General features: G+C 38.7%; 2 protein-coding genes across 2 annotated transcripts; one reads left to right on the forward strand and one right to left on the reverse strand.

Moving 5' to 3' along the window:
* The first annotated feature begins 5,283 nt into the window (after nucleotides 1–5,283).
* LOC108719374 (acrosin) lies at nucleotides 5,284–7,607 on the forward strand. Its single transcript, XM_041566587.1, has 5 exons — nucleotides 5,284–5,394; nucleotides 5,775–5,964; nucleotides 6,148–6,419; nucleotides 6,643–6,788; nucleotides 6,949–7,607. Exons 1-5 carry the CDS (start codon nucleotides 5,304–5,306, stop codon nucleotides 7,438–7,440), a joined length of 1,191 nt encoding a protein of 396 aa, XP_041422521.1. The 5' UTR covers nucleotides 5,284–5,303; the 3' UTR covers nucleotides 7,441–7,607.
* Nucleotides 7,608–8,551: 944 nt separating this feature from the next.
* slc25a32.L (solute carrier family 25 (mitochondrial folate carrier), member 32 L homeolog) lies at nucleotides 8,552–16,565 on the reverse strand. Its single transcript, NM_001095251.1, is given in 7 exon segments — nucleotides 8,552–9,050; nucleotides 10,346–10,491; nucleotides 10,642–10,755; nucleotides 12,204–12,364; nucleotides 14,436–14,521; nucleotides 15,869–16,019; nucleotides 16,294–16,565. Coding segments are annotated over 7 exon segments (957 nt in total). The 5' UTR covers nucleotides 16,457–16,565; the 3' UTR covers nucleotides 8,552–8,914.
* Nucleotides 16,566–16,575: the final 10 nt, after the last annotated feature.

Here is a 16,575-nt window from a genome sequence, read left to right on the forward strand (position 1 = left end):
AAAATTACTACCTAAATTAAGGTCCTTGCTTTCATTTCTAGCTTGCAGTAAACTGTGTCAGTTTCTTCTGCCTAGGGCACTCACTTCAATAAGTTCCCTGGGTACTAGGGATGCACCGAATAAAGGATTTGGTTCGGGATTCGGCCTTTTTCAGCAGGATTCGAATTTGGCCGAATCCTTCTGCCCAGGCGAGTCAAATCCTAATTTGCATTAGGAATGTTTTCCCCTTCCCACCGCTAATTTGCATATGCAAATAAGGTTTGGTATTCTGCCGAATCTTTCGCAAAGGTATCGGCCGAATCAAAAATAGTGGATTCAGTGCATCCCTACTGGGTACCGTAAGGGTCAAGAACCCACTAATACTTCCTATGCAATTAAAGCTGGCCATTTAAGCACAATTTCAACTCGTGCAGGGAGTATCGACAGAAGAGGAAGGGAAAAGAGACCCCAGTAACACTTTATTATAACGAACCTTAGAATTAAAAAAATATATTAAAAAGTTAATAAAACTACTTGTGTTTAAAGGAGAACTAAACCCTAAAAATGAATATGGATAACCTTGTCATATTTTATATACTAAACTTGCACCTGCCTAAAGTTTCAGCTTGTCATTAGCAGCAATGATCCAGAACTTCAAACATGTTACAGAGGGTCACCATTTTGGAAAGTGTCTGTGATACTCACATGCTCAGTGGGCTCTGAGCCGCTGTTGAGAAGCTAAGCTTAGGGGTTATCGCAAATTATCAAGCAGAAAATTAGAATGGCCTGTAATATAAGCTGATGATACAGGACTTGCTATTAAATTCTGATGCTAGTTGCCAGGCCCGGATTTGTGGCAAAGCTACAAAGGCCTGAGGCTAGGGCAGTGAAATTCTAGGGGAACACAGCCTACCCCCCAACGCTATGGCGTATATGTGAGCATGTGCGCAGGGGGGGGGGTGCGCGTGATCAGGGGGCTCTAGGACCTCGAAGCCTCTAGGCGCCGTGCCATGAAATCCAGCCCTGCTAGGTGCACTTGTTTCTAAGCCGTCATGTAGTAATTATCTGTATTAATAACTAATCAGCCTTATATTGTGATATTTCTATTCTATGTGTATATTGTGAGTGGGTCCCTAAGCTCAGTAAGAGACAGAGCATGTGCAGTGAATCAGCAGTATAGAAGATGGGGAGCTACTGGGGCATCTTTGGAACCACAGATCTTTACTGCTAAAGGGCTGTGGTTGCCTTGGGCTGGTATAAAAGCCCAAAACATATCGTACAACATTTTTAGCCTACTTCTTTAGCTAAGCTTTAGTTCTCCTTTAATGTAAACAAAGCATCAAAAATGTAAAAACATTTTGCAAGCGCAGCCTATTACATTCAATGCAGGTTACTTCTAGTTTTCTTTTTGCAAAAGATCTTTGAAACCTTCTATTCTCAAGCGTAAAATGGTCTAAAGCAAGCAAAGATAAATCACAAAATTAAAATGAACTTGTCTGGTGGGGTCCATGAACTGGATGAATGAGAAACTTCACAGACATTTGGCAGCTATAGAAAGTACATGGTGATAGTGTGACTCGACCCGGTAATCTGCACATTCTGGCAAATGGTGCAACTATAAGATGCCATAGACAGTCAATATTTATTGGGCTGTGTGGGCCTTTGTGTACTTGAAACGACCATTAGCTATTTTGAGTCTTAGTCCAGACCTGGAATTCTTGTAGCTATTATGGAACAACTGCATGGATTACTACCATCTGCATCCCTTTATGTGCCTTTCTCACATCTGTATATAAGAAGATGCCTTAGGAGTTAGCCATGCTGTGCTTCATCAGGTCTATTATCCTCATGTATTAAATAGTGTGCTAAGGTCTTATTTCTGCTAACCTCACACACTGGGACGAGGTTCATAAGAAAAAGTGACAGGGATGTATTATATAGTTCTAATATTGGAACTAAAACCAATGGTATAGTTAGGGTGGTTACCTGGCTGGTATTTGACAGCCTTAGCTAGTAAATCACCAGCTAGGGTTGACACAGGTATTACAATGTACTTTTTGGTAAATTTGTAATTCGCTATGAATGCTTCCCTCTCTGCTGCCAATCATCCTTTCTAACCACAGGTTCTCCTATTTTCCTGCTCAGTCCGCACATTCTCCGATCCCATCAACCATTTTTCTGCTGGTTTTCCCGCCCACATACGTCATAGCCCATTCCCAAGTCACATCACAGTCTAACTCCCACCCAAAGGCCAGTATTAGGTTAGAAAAAAAGATAGAAACCCTAGGTGCAGTGAGGTAGGGACCAAAGGCATAACATTTTAAATCAGAGCACACTTAGGGCCAATTTAGGACTTCAATGATTGCTATTATTGTCAAAACGTATAAATGTCCATAGTCATTCATGGTAAAAGTGCTTAAAGGAGAACTAAACTCTAAAAATGAATATGACTACAAACACCATATTTTATATACTGAACTGATTGCACCAGCCTAAAGTTTCAGCTTGTCAATAGCAGCAATGACCCAGGACTTCAAACTTGTCACAGGGGGTCACCATCTTGGAAAGTGTCTGCGACACTCACATGCTCAGTGGGCTCTGAGCAGATGTTGGGAAGCTAAGCTTAGGGGACGTCACTAATTATCCAGCAGAAAATGAGGTTGGTCTGTAATATAAACTGATGCTACAGGGCTGATTATTAAATTCTGATGCTAATTGCACTGGTTTCTGTGCTACCATGTAGTAATTATCTGTATTAATTACTAATCAGCCGTATATTGTGACATTTCTATTCTATGAGTACTGTATATTGTGAGTGGGTCCCTAAGCTCAGTAAGTGACAGCAGCACAGAGCATGTGCAGTGAATCAGCAGAAAAGAAGACGGGGAGCTACTGGGGCATATTTGGAGACACAGATCTTTGCTGCTAAAGGGCTGTGGTTTCCTTGGGCTGGTACAGAAGCTCAAAACATAATGTACAACATTTCTAGCCACTTCTTTAGTTTGGCCTTAGTTCTCCTTTAATAACAAGATACAATATACAGTCAAAAAGCCAGAAGGCACCCTAATACATTTCTTTGAAAGTTTTCAACAAGTGTATAGTCTTGGAAAAGGAGAAAAACAGAACATTCAAAAACACTGGGGCTCATTTATCAACACTAGGCAAATTTGCCCATGCGCAGTTACCTATAGTAACCTACCAGTGATTAGCTTTTTAAAGCCAGCTGCAACTAAAACAATAAACGCAGCAATTTGATTGGTTGCCATGGGTTACTGCTCATGGGTAAATTTGCCCAATGTTGATATTTGACCCCCACTGTCTTGACTGCTCACTGTGCTAAAAAATTAAATTGTCCCCTTTAAATGTTTTGATAAACCTCTTCAAAAAATATCTACACAATACAAATATGTAAATGCTTGAGATGCTATAGGAGCTTTTATCAAAGTTTGGAATTCTCTTATATTGTCGGGAAAAAACACAATGAGCCCAGGCCTTGTGGGACTTGCGTTCCCCATCAACCAAGGCCACTTCCCTGTGCCATATGGAGGAGCTGCAGCTGGTGAGGGGGCCCTAGATACCCCAGTCCAACACTGCGCAAGTACAATGTTTTACCTTGAGAAATTCAGATTCACTTCAACACAAATGTAATTTTGGGTGTTTTGTTGTTGTCTACACTGGAGACATCATTCTGTGCCACAAAGTGTTGAGCAAATTGAAACCACATCAAAGCAGATTGTTGTTTTTTGGCAAAAAGCTTTTAATGGTCCAGTAAGTATAAAAATATGTAACGTCTGATGCCCTCCTATCAACATCTGCCCCACCCCACACATGCAACATGTCCTACTCCATAACACGGAGTAGGCAGCTGGATGGGGTTGTGGGCCTGGATTGTAAGAGTAGAAATCCCATCCATACCACCATCCTGATCCACCTGATGCAGAGACGCCATATATACAGCCTGTAGGTACCAATCAGTATGGGCAGTAAAGGCAGAGAGAAAACATGAGTAGTTGTGTCCCTGGTTTTAGTCACTTATTAAATGAGCACCAGTTTACTACACATTGCATTCTACAGTAGCAGAACATTTTTTTTATATTTTCCTATCAGTTTACAGCAGATCTAGTTCAAGGCCATGCCGCATAGATACCTTAGCTCTCCATCAAGGAGACCCGCCGGAAGCAATATGATATTACTGCATCTATCAAAGCCTGCACTTGCTTTAAGCTTAAGGCATAATAAAAGCATGAAAATAGATTTATTCAAACGGCTGCACTTACTCAAAGAACTGACAATCCGCCCCATCATTTAAAAGGGAGACGTCAGTGGGGGCTCTGGTATTAAAATCTTTACAATACTGAAGCCCACAATTGTGCGGAACACTGTCTGCATCCCTGCGACACACAAGATGGTGTGAATTGAAATAGTATTGGCATTCTGTTAATACCTAATACTGTCATTAAAGGGGAACTATCGCGGAAATGAAAATTTTATATAAGCTTCATCATACTGAAATAAACTATTTCTTTTTTGTTATTTAACCGTTTTTATTGGTTTTCAGTATAACAAATAAAAGATGCAATAAAGTACAAATATATTCAGCTGTAAGTTTGCAGATGAATTGTTTTTAATAAAAATATCGCAGGACAAATTGTCAGTGTGTGATTTATTATTCAGTAAAGTGAATCGGTTAAAAAACTGAATAACTATACAGGCACTGTAATGTGCTGAGAGCAGGCGAAAAAACTATTCTATTCCATGCATTGAGCTTTAACAACTAATTGAATAGTGAATCCCTAAAAACTAAAAAGCAATTCAATTATTATGAATTGCGGTTAATCATCAGGAAAAACTTCCTTTAATGTGGAGATCAATCATTGCAGAGCTGATATTAGCTTTGTTAATTTGTTGGTTTTTCTATTCATCTTAAAAAAAAACCCATTTTGGTTTACAAAAGTATTTTGTGTTGCCATGGTTACCATTTCCACTATGATGTCATTACTTTAGTTAGATTATCTTGGCAGCTTGCCAAATCATTTCTGCTCATCAAGTCATCAAGGAGGCAAGACAGAACATGAAGCTTTTAGTGATTTTCTTTATATGTGCTACAGAAAGGCAATGCGTACTTTTGATTTTGTAGTCAAAGCTTTGTGAAATATACATGTGTATATGTAGAAAGATAGCTATGTTGCCATGGTTACAGTTTACATTGCGATGTCATCACTTTAGCTCTATTGTCTTGTGACGCTTCCATTATGATGTCATCACTGTAGCTATATCATCTTGGCAGCTTGCCTTCTGCAAATCATTTCTGTTAAGTTATCGAGATGACAAGACAGAAAATGAAGTTCTTACCAATTTTCTTTATATTTATTATATTTTATCAATTTTTTGAATCTGAGAGTGCCATCGGTGGTAGTAAGTATATTTAATAATTTAATTTAGCACAAAACAAAATAGTATATAGGAAATAATGTACATGCTGTTTTTAAACTATCAGGACACTAGGGGGCAGATTTATCAAATTAGGAGATTAGAGCTCACCACTCACTTTGTATTCATATTTATGGGATTTTTAAAATCGTATGAAATGTTGCACGTTCACTCTTTTTGTGGAGAGCTCTAATCTTACATTTTGATAAATCTGCCCCACTGATGAGTCTTGTTCTTATAAAAAGTCCAAGGTAATTTTAATATCCTAAAATGTTCAAGTATAGATAATGATTGTTAATTTCACATTTAGAGCTTTGTAGGAGCACATATGGTCCATTTTCTAATGTTTCCTTATCTCCCAACAGTTTGTGGAAACCAACCTATATACCAGGGCTCCCGGATTGTTGGAGGACAAAATGCCCCACCTGGGAAGTGGCCATGGATGGTTAGCATCCAGCACCCTGTTAGGAAAGATTTCTCGCATATTTGCGGAGGAAGTGTCTTGAATGAAAATTGGGTTCTGACCGCAGCCCATTGTTTTAAGCATCTGCAAAGGTAAGTGCTCACTGTACATCTACCAACTCCGCTTGCCTTCTTGATTTTTTGAATTTACATTTTGATTTTTTTTTATTGTTTCATTGATCCTCCTTTGTTTCTGTAAATATTTTTTAATACAGTGGATGGATATTTTAGTTACGTTACTAATTTATGGGATTTGATTTTCTCTTGATATTTCAGCAAGGAAGAAACAAATACATGGAGACTCGTGTTTGGAGCAAACGACTTAATGTTTCTCGACTCATCTGTGCAAATCAGAAGGATAAAAGAAGTCATATGGCCCAAAGCCTATGATCCAAAAACAGAGGCAAATGACATTGCCCTGATGCGGTTAGACAAGCCTATTGAGTTTACCGGTTATGTGCAGCCGGCTTGTTTCCCATCAGAGTCTGCTAATGTTGAGAAAAAGACTGACTGTTACATTGCAGGATGGGGAGTTATAGAAGAAGAATGTAAGTCTTTGGAATTTCTTGCTAATTTAAAGTTCATGGGTTGAACCCAGATTTATAGATTACCTGGTAACATCTCTAATTACTTCATATATTGACCTCATAATAACTACCAAATGTTATAATTTTCCTTATTCGAAAATGACTAAGAGCTATTATAGATATATAGTTCTCATATAGATGGAGGGAGCCATTGGTTAATGATTCTGTCTTTTTTCCTCTTTAGCTGGAGAACCATCAGAAGTTTTGCAAGAAGCCAAAGTGCATCAAATTGATTCCAAGAAATGTAACTCCAAAGACTGGTATAACGGCGCCATAGGGGAATACAACCTATGTGCAGGCCATGAGAAAGGAGGGATCGACAGTTGCCAGGTACCTAAGATCTTCTAATATGCATATAAAATATATTTTCATTTGCCAATCAATTTAGTGTTTTTAGTACATGCACTACTCATACAGGTATAGGATTACCTGTACAATTTGCAAAATATATTGTTTATGTTTGTTATAATATTGTTTCTATTTCTTGTAGGGAGACAGCGGAGGACCTTTAATGTGCAAAACTCCAAGATCAAGGGTCTATGCTGTAGTCGGAATAACCAGTTGGGGATCAGGCTGCGCAAGAGGCAAAAAGCCGGGTGTTTACACTTCCACCAAATACTTTATAAAGTGGATTGCAAGTAAAGTTGAGAAAGATGAGAAAGAGAAGCCAAAAATCATGAGGAAACGATCAATTCTGAAAAACATCATTATGCCCAATGGACAACTTCCAGAAGCGGAGAATGTAGGGTTAACCAAAACCCTCAAAGGAATTCAAGCAAATACTGTTCAACCAACTGCAGAAGTGCAAGAGGATCCGTATGGCAGAGAAAAAGGGGCACAAGTTCAATCTGGACACATAAGAGAAAAGCCGAAACCTGAAAAAACAGCGCAACCACCATCTGAAAGCATTCTGAATAGAATTATGAGTTGGTTACTTACAAATATACGATGGACACCTGTTCCAACTGTAAAAATTACTTAGCATGAGTGCCCTTTTCCATAACCATCAGAAGGGTCAGACTGGACCCACGGGTAACCGGAGAAAACCCAGTGGCCCCCAGCCCTCATGAGCTCCAGCAACCCATATTCCCAGAAGAATTATGACTGTACTAGTGTACTGGTCTGGAAATTGGACCACTAGACTGGTCCCATCATACACCAAGTGTATTATGAGTTTAAATTAAATGTTTATATTTTTCTATTTATTTTATGTTTTTCTAGAAAAATATATAGATGTTGTATAATATTTTATATGAATACATTCTATTTTTATAAACCAAATAAATTTGTAATCCAATGCAAAATCTTACTACTGGTCTGGATTTTTGTTGTCATTTTACTGCATGCGTATCTTTTAAAGGGGAACTAAACCCCCCCCATGAACAAAAGCCCCCATCTACTGTCCTCCTTTGGTTGCCCTACCTGTTCCCTTCCTGCTGAGTCTGTTACATAGAAAACAATTCCAATCTGTTAACCTGACACATAGATGCTGAGTAGCACAGTGGAGTTCACAGGTGCCATCTTTTGTATCTTCAGATTTTCCGAGACAATCCGAGATGGCACCTGTAAACTTCACTGAGTTACTTTGCATCTATATGTCTGTTTCACAAATTGTGATTCCAGGAGGTTGTAGGATTTGAGATGGCATGGAAAATTCTCAGTGTCAAAAACATGGATGATCGAATGTGCTGTAATCCTTTGGATTGACTGATGTATCATTTGGGGAAATGCAAGCTAATGTAATTCTGGTTTAGCAGTGGTGTGATCATTCAGTAAGAATCATACATGGAAACGTAGGCATTGCCCATCTGCTTTATGTTGCTGTACAATGCCCCATGCTGGAATTGTTTAGCAAGTTTTCATTTCAGTGTTGGTGATCTTTTGTGGTGGACAAGTACAGTAGCTCTTGATGTGATCAGTTTATCCAAACCCCCATGATGCATGCTCCTATATATTGCTTTGCAGAGTTTGCACCGTTCACTTGTGTTCTGGACACTGGCATATTGGTTATTATTAGTTTTATATATTTATTTAAGTTAATCTGGTCTTGAACCAAGTACATGTTTATAGCACATACAAGTAACAGCCATTTGTGCAGAATAGAGGTTTTTACTATTCACGGTCAGTTTAATTATAAACTGTAAGTTGTGCACAAAGTAAAAATACAAGCAGAGATAAATAAAAATACCCAGTACCCTTTACTGGGATTCTTGCCAAAAAATTAAAAAAAAAAACCAAAAAACAAAGCTCTATGAACAATTCATCGTCTTAAACACAAATAAAAATATATAAATAAAAGAAAAGGCTGCATTTTTAAAACAGATCCCTGAATAGAGAACTACCTTCTCCACAAGTCCATTGGGAATTCTGGGTTTTATCCATATTGGATGATTATCCGTATTCAGTATTCCAGCATTGGGAGGAATCTTTTTCCCCAATCCGATGACAAATTTCTCTCAATCTCTGTGTTTCCTGAAGTCGAGTAGGAAGTGAGACACTTTCTCATACACCACAAAAGTGATGCAGCAAGCAGGGGTCACTCGTATAATGTTAGGAACAATCCCTTTATAAAAGCCTTGAACTCCTTCTTTCCTGTAAAATAAAGCAGCCTTAGCCCTCGTACAACAGGGACTCAATTGCACCACCAACCCCTCAGTTCCTTATAGATTGGTGGATGCTACAGTTGTGTAAATGTATTGCCTCCATAATGTTTTAGCTATTAAGTTCCCCTTAACATGATCAAATAACTTTAAGGGGGTTATATATCAAAATCTGAATTAATCCCATTATTTTCTGAAATATACTCCGACCAAATCCGCACAGGTTATTTCCCATTATTTATCAATACATTTACCCCGAAAAATTCCAGTTTGGAATTTTTCAGATTATCCGCCCAAAAACTATGGATTTTTTTTCATATTTTTGACGAACACCACAAAATCTTCAGATTTTTGACGAACACCACAAAATCTTCAGATTTTTGCACGAAACCCAGCGCAGATCTGGATATCTTTGGGACTTCTCCCATTAAATTATATACAACCTCGGCAGGTCTGAGATGTCGGATTTTCGGATTCATACTTTTTACATCCTTGGGGGTATAATAAATCCCAAAAAATTTATTTTTTTTCCCCCACTAAAAATTCGGATTTTATAGTAAAGAAAAAAATGAAACAAAAAAAAAAAAAAAACTCAAATTTTTTTTTTTTTTGCGTTTTTGTGTAATATATACATTTTGTGGTACAAGTGGTTGTTTGTTCTGCAGCTCTCTCACTTGGGATTTAAAATGTAATTTTACAGAAAGCTACAAAAAAAACAAAAAAAAACCACCACAATTAAATTCCATCTTCGCAAATCGATTTGCTTCCTGGTTGCCTAGATAACTAACCCTAGCAAGCAGCGATTTGTAGAATGTTGTTTACCGCAGCACTTGGGCTGCGAATTAAAGGACAAACAAATCCCATCACTATAAGGTGCCACATTTCTAGGCCACTCCGATCCCCCAATAAGTAGAAACAAAGGCTACTTTCTTCCCCTAGGTAGTGCTTTGCTGGTAGGCATAGAACCATCATACAACTTCAGAACCCAAGGGTTACTAGAGTAGGTTTTTGGTGGATGCATATCAGTACACTATAACAAAACTTATTCAAGGCCTATCCTTCATTTTGAGCCAAAAAAGGGTGGGGCTTAACAGAAAGAGGCAGTTTTGGGATTGATCAGGGTATGGCAGTGCGCAAAGCATGGGCACATTAGATGCACATGTTTTTTCAGTTCCTAAAAATGGGACATTATTGTCATTTTGAAAAACACCTGAATGAATTCAGACCCTGTGATGAACCTTTATGTACATTTAAATTGGAAAATGGCCCCGTTATTATCATTCTTACCTCCATGTCCTGCTGATCACATCTAGAACACCTGTATATCTGTTGTGCTGATCCTGTAACCTCGCACGCACCACCTGGTAAGGGTAAGTAGTGCTGACTGCAAATATTTTAGAGAGCGCTGCCATTGTGATATATTCTAGTGTGCCCTGGAACAAGAAAAAACAGAACACACATTAGCGGGTTCAGAACAATTTGGAGTTGGTGGGGCCCAATGTGTATAGCATTTTATAGACTCGCAAGGACTGTACTACAGAGTTATCTACTTTACCCATGATCATAAATATGAAATAACATACCAGTTTTGTGTCGCTGGGGCGGTTTAGATACTTATTGTACTCCATCTTAAGTTCCTCGTAGGCCATAAATTGGAGAGCCCCGTGGGAGGTTCCTAGCAGGCCTGGGACAAACCCCTATAAACAAGAAGCCATTTGAACTTTGTGTTAGTCACTAAGGAACATTTCTGCATATTAAGTTCAATTTGTGTACAAAATAATGTAAACTACAGCCACAAACAATTCACTCCAGTTCTGGGGAAACGATCCTTCTCATATATTGGAAGCCGTATGAGCAAAATGTAGGCATGTGTGCTTTGATACACAGGTCCACTTATTAAAACAGTTTCCTTAAAGTCCAAATAGTGTCACTAAATAGGGAAAATATTGTACTGCTGGGAAAACTTCTAGTTTTGCAAATTTGACAAGTGACAATACACTGGCCAATCTGATTACTAATCCTTAAAAGGTGGTACGGACACTAAAAAACTACTGTACATTAAAAGTTACCTATAGGTCCTGTTGATCTTTTTTTGCTGAGAGGTTTGTTTTGTAAGTAATTGTTAGTTGAAGTTTCTAAACCTGACTGTTTTGCCAACCTGACTGTCCCATCTCAGCCTGTCAGTTAAAGTTTCTAATTCTCCTGCTGCACAAATATGGCAGCCCCCTCATACAGGAACATGATACACCAGACTAAAGATGCACCTAATCTAGGATTCAGTTCGGGATTCTGCCTTTTTCAGCAGGATTCGGCCGAATCCAAATTTGCGTGTGCAAATTAGGGAAATCGCATGACTTTTTGTCACAAAACAAGAAAGTAAAAAATGTTTTCCCCTTGCCATCCCTAATTTACATTTGCAAATTAGGACTCCGATTCGGTATTCAGCCGAATCTTTCGCGAAGGATTCGGGGTTCGGCCGAATCCAAAATAGTGGGTTTGGCCGAATCCAAAATAATGAATTCGGTGCATCCCTACATCAGGCAGGTAATGTTAAAGCATCCTGCAAATACTTTATGGCAAAGTTAAAAGTAGCAATATTATATTGATATATATATATAAAAAGTTAAATTTCTGGTGTCAGTATCTCTTTAAGGCCAAACGGACAGATACTGACGAGGACCCATACATGCCATGGATACCGCTGTATTGTTCCATTCCATCAGACCAACAGCACAAATGATTAGAAAAGTAAGAACTGAAGAGAAGCTACTGTGCTGTTGCCCTGTCTGAGGTGCTGCATCAGCAGAAGTTATTTTTAAAATTTCCCAAAGTTACATACAGACTGACAGCTTGGGAATATAGACTGCAGAGTAGTGGTAGAGAAATTCTCGTCCCACACCTTACCCACCCCCTCCCAACCCGTATCCGTCCCGGCCCACTGTTATCCCTCTATTTATAGCTGTCCCGATCCCCCCCCCACCCGTGGGTTTCGGGCTGTCCCGCACAACACTACTGCAGAGGGTCACATCCAATGAAAATCATACAAAGATTTTATTGGTACGTATATGGTCAGCTTTATACAGTAGGTTTGAGCCTTATCCAATGCACTCTATCAAGTAACAATGAGAACATTAAGTTCACCTACCTTGTAGAGCCCAGGTATGCCCTCGTTCCTGTAAATCTTGCCAAGTGCATGGAACATTCCTCGGTACTGACGCTTTGAGGAGTCAATCCCAGCATCATATTGCAGAACCAGCCGGGTCTTAGTAACCCATATTGGGTTTGTAAAGCATAGAGTTAAGGCTCCTGAAATCAGCAGGATCAATCCATTAGTTTACATCATCCATATCATACATGCTGAAAACACAGCAATGAATCCTAACAAACGGTCAACTTCTCTATATTTCAGATCCACTTGAGAACCCAGCAATACTCACACGTCAAATATTAATACTAACCTTGAGAAAAAGTGACAAATTAGTAGAATACCGTACAGGACACACAGAACTCTGAAAGTCTCATGTTCTATAGTGCCATCTTGTGCAGAACATACGAGACAGCACTGTATTAAAGGGGAGGTTGACCTTTAAGGTAACTTTTAGTGTTATAAAATGGCCAATTCTAAGCAACTTTTCAATTGGTCTTCATTATTTTTTTGTTTTCTATAGTTTTATCGTTATTTTTGTTTTTTCTTCTGACTCTTTGCAGCTTTCAAATGGGGGTCACTGACCCCATCTAAAAACAAATGCTCTGTAAGGCTACACATGTATTGTTATTGTCACATTTTATTACTCATCTATCTATTCAAACCTCTCCTATTCATATTGAAGTCTCTTGTTCAAATCAATTCATGGTTGCTAGGGTAACTTGGACCCTAGAAGCCGCATTACTGAAACAGCAAACTGGAGAGTTGCTGAATATAAAGCTAAATAACTTGAAAACCGTACATAATAAAAAATGAAAATCTATTGGAAATTGTCTCAGAATATCTCTCTCTGCATCATACTAAAAGTTAATTTAAAGGTGAACAACCCTTTAATGCTCCAAAATGAACTGTGCAAGTGAGAATAGGCTTCAAGTTCAAGCAAAGGATCAGTCCATCAGTGCATCAAATTAAGGGGTGGTTCACCTTTAAAACTTTAAGTATGTTATAAAATGACTAAGTCTAAGCAACCTCTCATTTGTTCTTCATTATTTATAGTTTTTGAATAATTTGCCTTCTTATTTTGGCTTTTTTCAGCTTTCAAATGGAGGACACCAACCTCATCTAAAACAAATGCTCTGTAAGCCAACAAATGTAGTTATTGCTACTATTATTCATATTCCAATCTTTAATTCAAATCAATACATGGTTGCTAGGGTTATCTGGACCCTAGCAACCAGACTGCTGAAACTGCAAACTTGAGAGCTGCTGAATAAAAAGCTAAATAACTCAAAAACCACAAATATTAAAAAATGAAAAACAATTGCAAATTGTCTTGGAATATCATTCTCTAGTCTACATCAGACTAAAGGTTAAGTCAAAGGTAAACAACTATGTTAACTAAAAATCAAGAGCCCCCCTAGTACCGCCTTCATTTCTCTGTTGGAGGCTGGTGTATAGAACGACCTGTATTAGTCCAAAAGTAGAGGCATGTGTGGTGCAGTTTCAAAAGATTGGCCCACAGTCCCATCAAATCAAAGTTGATCAGTTCAAACAAAAACCCTGGCTTGCCGATGTCTCTCATAAGCTCCTGTAAGGGGCACGGGCAGGCCTAGATGTAAGAAGGCTGCTATGAATTACCAATTACTCCAGGGGAATAGATAAATACTGTCCCTGCAGCTATTGGGGAACTACAAGAACCATCATCCTCAGACCCACTAGTCATGCACAAAATTCAGTAGCTGAACCACAACTCAACTGCAATCGCACCTGCAAATAAAATAATTTAAAAGGTGTGATTAAAACCAAGTTGGTATATAAATATAATGATTTTATTAATCCTTATGAAAACTCTTAATCAATTAAAACCTGGCCAGCCAGGAACCAAAATTAATCAATACGAATTCATAAAAATAAATGGTCACTTATCTACAAATAAAAGAAAAATCCTTATAGATTTTCCATTTATTTTATTTTTATGAATTTGTATTGATTCATTTTGGGTCCTGGCCTGCCAGGTTTTAATTGATTAAGCATCAAAGAAGAATTTTCACAAGGGTTAATAAAATCATTATATTTATATACCAACTTGGCTTTTAATCACATCTTTTAAATTATTTATTGCTATCCTCAAAAGGGGATTGGGGATTAAAGGTGTATTAAGGACTAGTTGGAGAAAGGAAAATAATTTCTTCCCTTTAATGCCACATTACTCCATATTCATTCTGTACCCACCTGCACCAGCAGCAGATAAAAGGTGCTCCACAGCACTCAGGTCTTCTGCTCTCCCTTCTTTCTTGTAGGCTTTAACAGCATTATAGCTAAAAGAGAAAATAAAGAGGGACGAGTAAATGTTTGTGCCCAGAGATCCTCAGCCCTGCCTGTCCTTCTATATCCACCGGGAGATTTCTAGAGCAGCAGAATTACCTTATAATGCACAAAAGCCATGAATATCCTGTAAATTATATCCTTATAAACGGTGAGTTCTGATGTCATCAGTTATAAACGGTGAGTTCTGATGTCATTTCTGTCACATGACTCACCGAAACTTGTGTATTATAATAAATAAAGTACCCCCAGTTGTAAAATATGAGGATATTAGAAGTAACCTCGGAGTTTCCTGACCTGTATAAAAACACTCGGCCTTCGGCCTCGTGTTTTTATATGGTCATGAAACTCCTCGGTAACTTATAATATCCTTATATTTTACAAAAGGGGGTACTTTATTCACTATATAATACACAAGACCCATGAATATCTTGTAAATTATATCCTTATAAACGGTGAGTTCTGATGTCATCAGTTATAAACAGTGAGTTCTGATGTCATCCGTTATAAATGGTGAGTTCTGATGTCATTTCTGTCACATGACTCACTGAAATTTGTGTATTATAATAAATAAAGTACCCCTAGCTGTAAAATATGAGAATATTATAAGTTACGTCGGAGTTCAATGACCTGTATAAGGCCTTCGACCTCATGTTTTTATATGGTCATGAAGCTCCTCGGTAACTTATAATATCCTTATATTTTACAAGAGGGGGTACGTTATTCACTATATATAAGCAGTGCTCCCTATGTTATTGTGATGTTGCTCTCTCCAGTGCCAAAATGCTTTTCCGTAGTTCCATTTCCATAGTGGGATATGGGAACAGACATTATGATAACATAAATATATTACAGTTCTGTGTGCCCCATACAATGCTCCCATGTGTTTTTTCCATGCCTGTTACCAGCTTCAATAATAAAGCCCTGAACCCTACGGTGTTTCTACTGGCAAGTGAGCTAGCATCTGCTGTAACCATGAAATATGGGATCCGTTATCCAGAAAGCTCTAAATTACGGAAAGGTAAACTCCCACAGACTCCATTTTAGCCAAATAATTTATATATTTTTTAAAAAACCCTTTTTCTCTGTAATAATAATAATAAAACATTACCTTGTTAGCTGGTCTATCTACGATATAATTCTTATTGGATGCCAATTGGGTTTATTCAATGTTTAAGGGTTTTTTTTTAAGTAGAATTAAGGTATGAAAATCCAAAGTACAGAAAGATCTGTTATCCGGAATACCCCAGGTTCCTGAGCATTGAGAATAACAGGTGCTATACCTGTACTATCTATGAGGGAGTATAAAGGAATATTTACATTTACAGAATGTGACTTACAAGAAGAAGTACAAGCCCCAAGAGGCTCCGGCTCCCCACATATTCGGGGTGACTCCTTGGTACAGACCCCGCAGCCCCTCTCGCTGCCAAACTGTGGCCAAACAGTGCACGATGCCTCTGTATTTGGGCCGTAACTCCAGGCCATCGCTAACTGCAGAGAGAGAGAGACACGTATTAGTAGATACAAGTACAGTAACAAATACAGTACAGGTATGGGACCTGTTATCCAGAATGCTCGAGACCTGGACTTTTCCAGATAAGGGATCTTTCCATAATTTGGATCTTCATACCTTAAAGGGCCAGTAACAAACATTTTTTCGTTTGCACTTAACGAAAAAAAACATAACACCAAGAAACTTTTAAAGAGCAGCTATAGGTGCTGCCTCCCAACTACCAGCAGCCTTGCCCATCCTTAATGCCGGTACCTGCGAATCGGATCTTAACCAAGTCGAGCGGGTGCAGCACCAGAGTGGAAATGACTCCGCCGCTCAGCCCGGCCACCAGGTTCTCATAACGGACGTGGCCAAACACCTGCCTCGCAGCATTCAGGGGATTCGCCGGCAGAGCTGGGTCAGAAGGAGCAGCCATGTGCAACGCAGATATAGCAGCTCCGCAGTCTGACACATACAGACCCACGTTACATCATGCATTGAAAGAGTGAGTGCGTGACCTCCAGTCCTAGCTCCGCCCTCTCAAGTCACGTAACA

Source organism: Xenopus laevis, chromosome 6L, assembly GCF_017654675.1.
Source record: "Xenopus laevis strain J_2021 chromosome 6L, Xenopus_laevis_v10.1, whole genome shotgun sequence".
Taxonomy (NCBI): domain Eukaryota; kingdom Metazoa; phylum Chordata; class Amphibia; order Anura; family Pipidae; genus Xenopus; species Xenopus laevis.

Excerpts from the sequence above, each read along its gene's own strand:
- LOC108719374 (XM_041566587.1), top strand. The coding sequence starts at position 5,304 with ATGACAAGACAGAAAATGAAGTTCTTACCAATTTTCTTTATATTTATT. Across the intron at positions 5,965-6,147 it reads TGTTTTAAGCATCTGCAAAG|CAAGGAAGAAACAAATACAT; the intron begins GTAAGTGCTCAC and ends TTGATATTTCAG. Across the intron at positions 6,789-6,948 it reads GAGGGATCGACAGTTGCCAG|GGAGACAGCGGAGGACCTTT; the intron begins GTACCTAAGATC and ends TATTTCTTGTAG.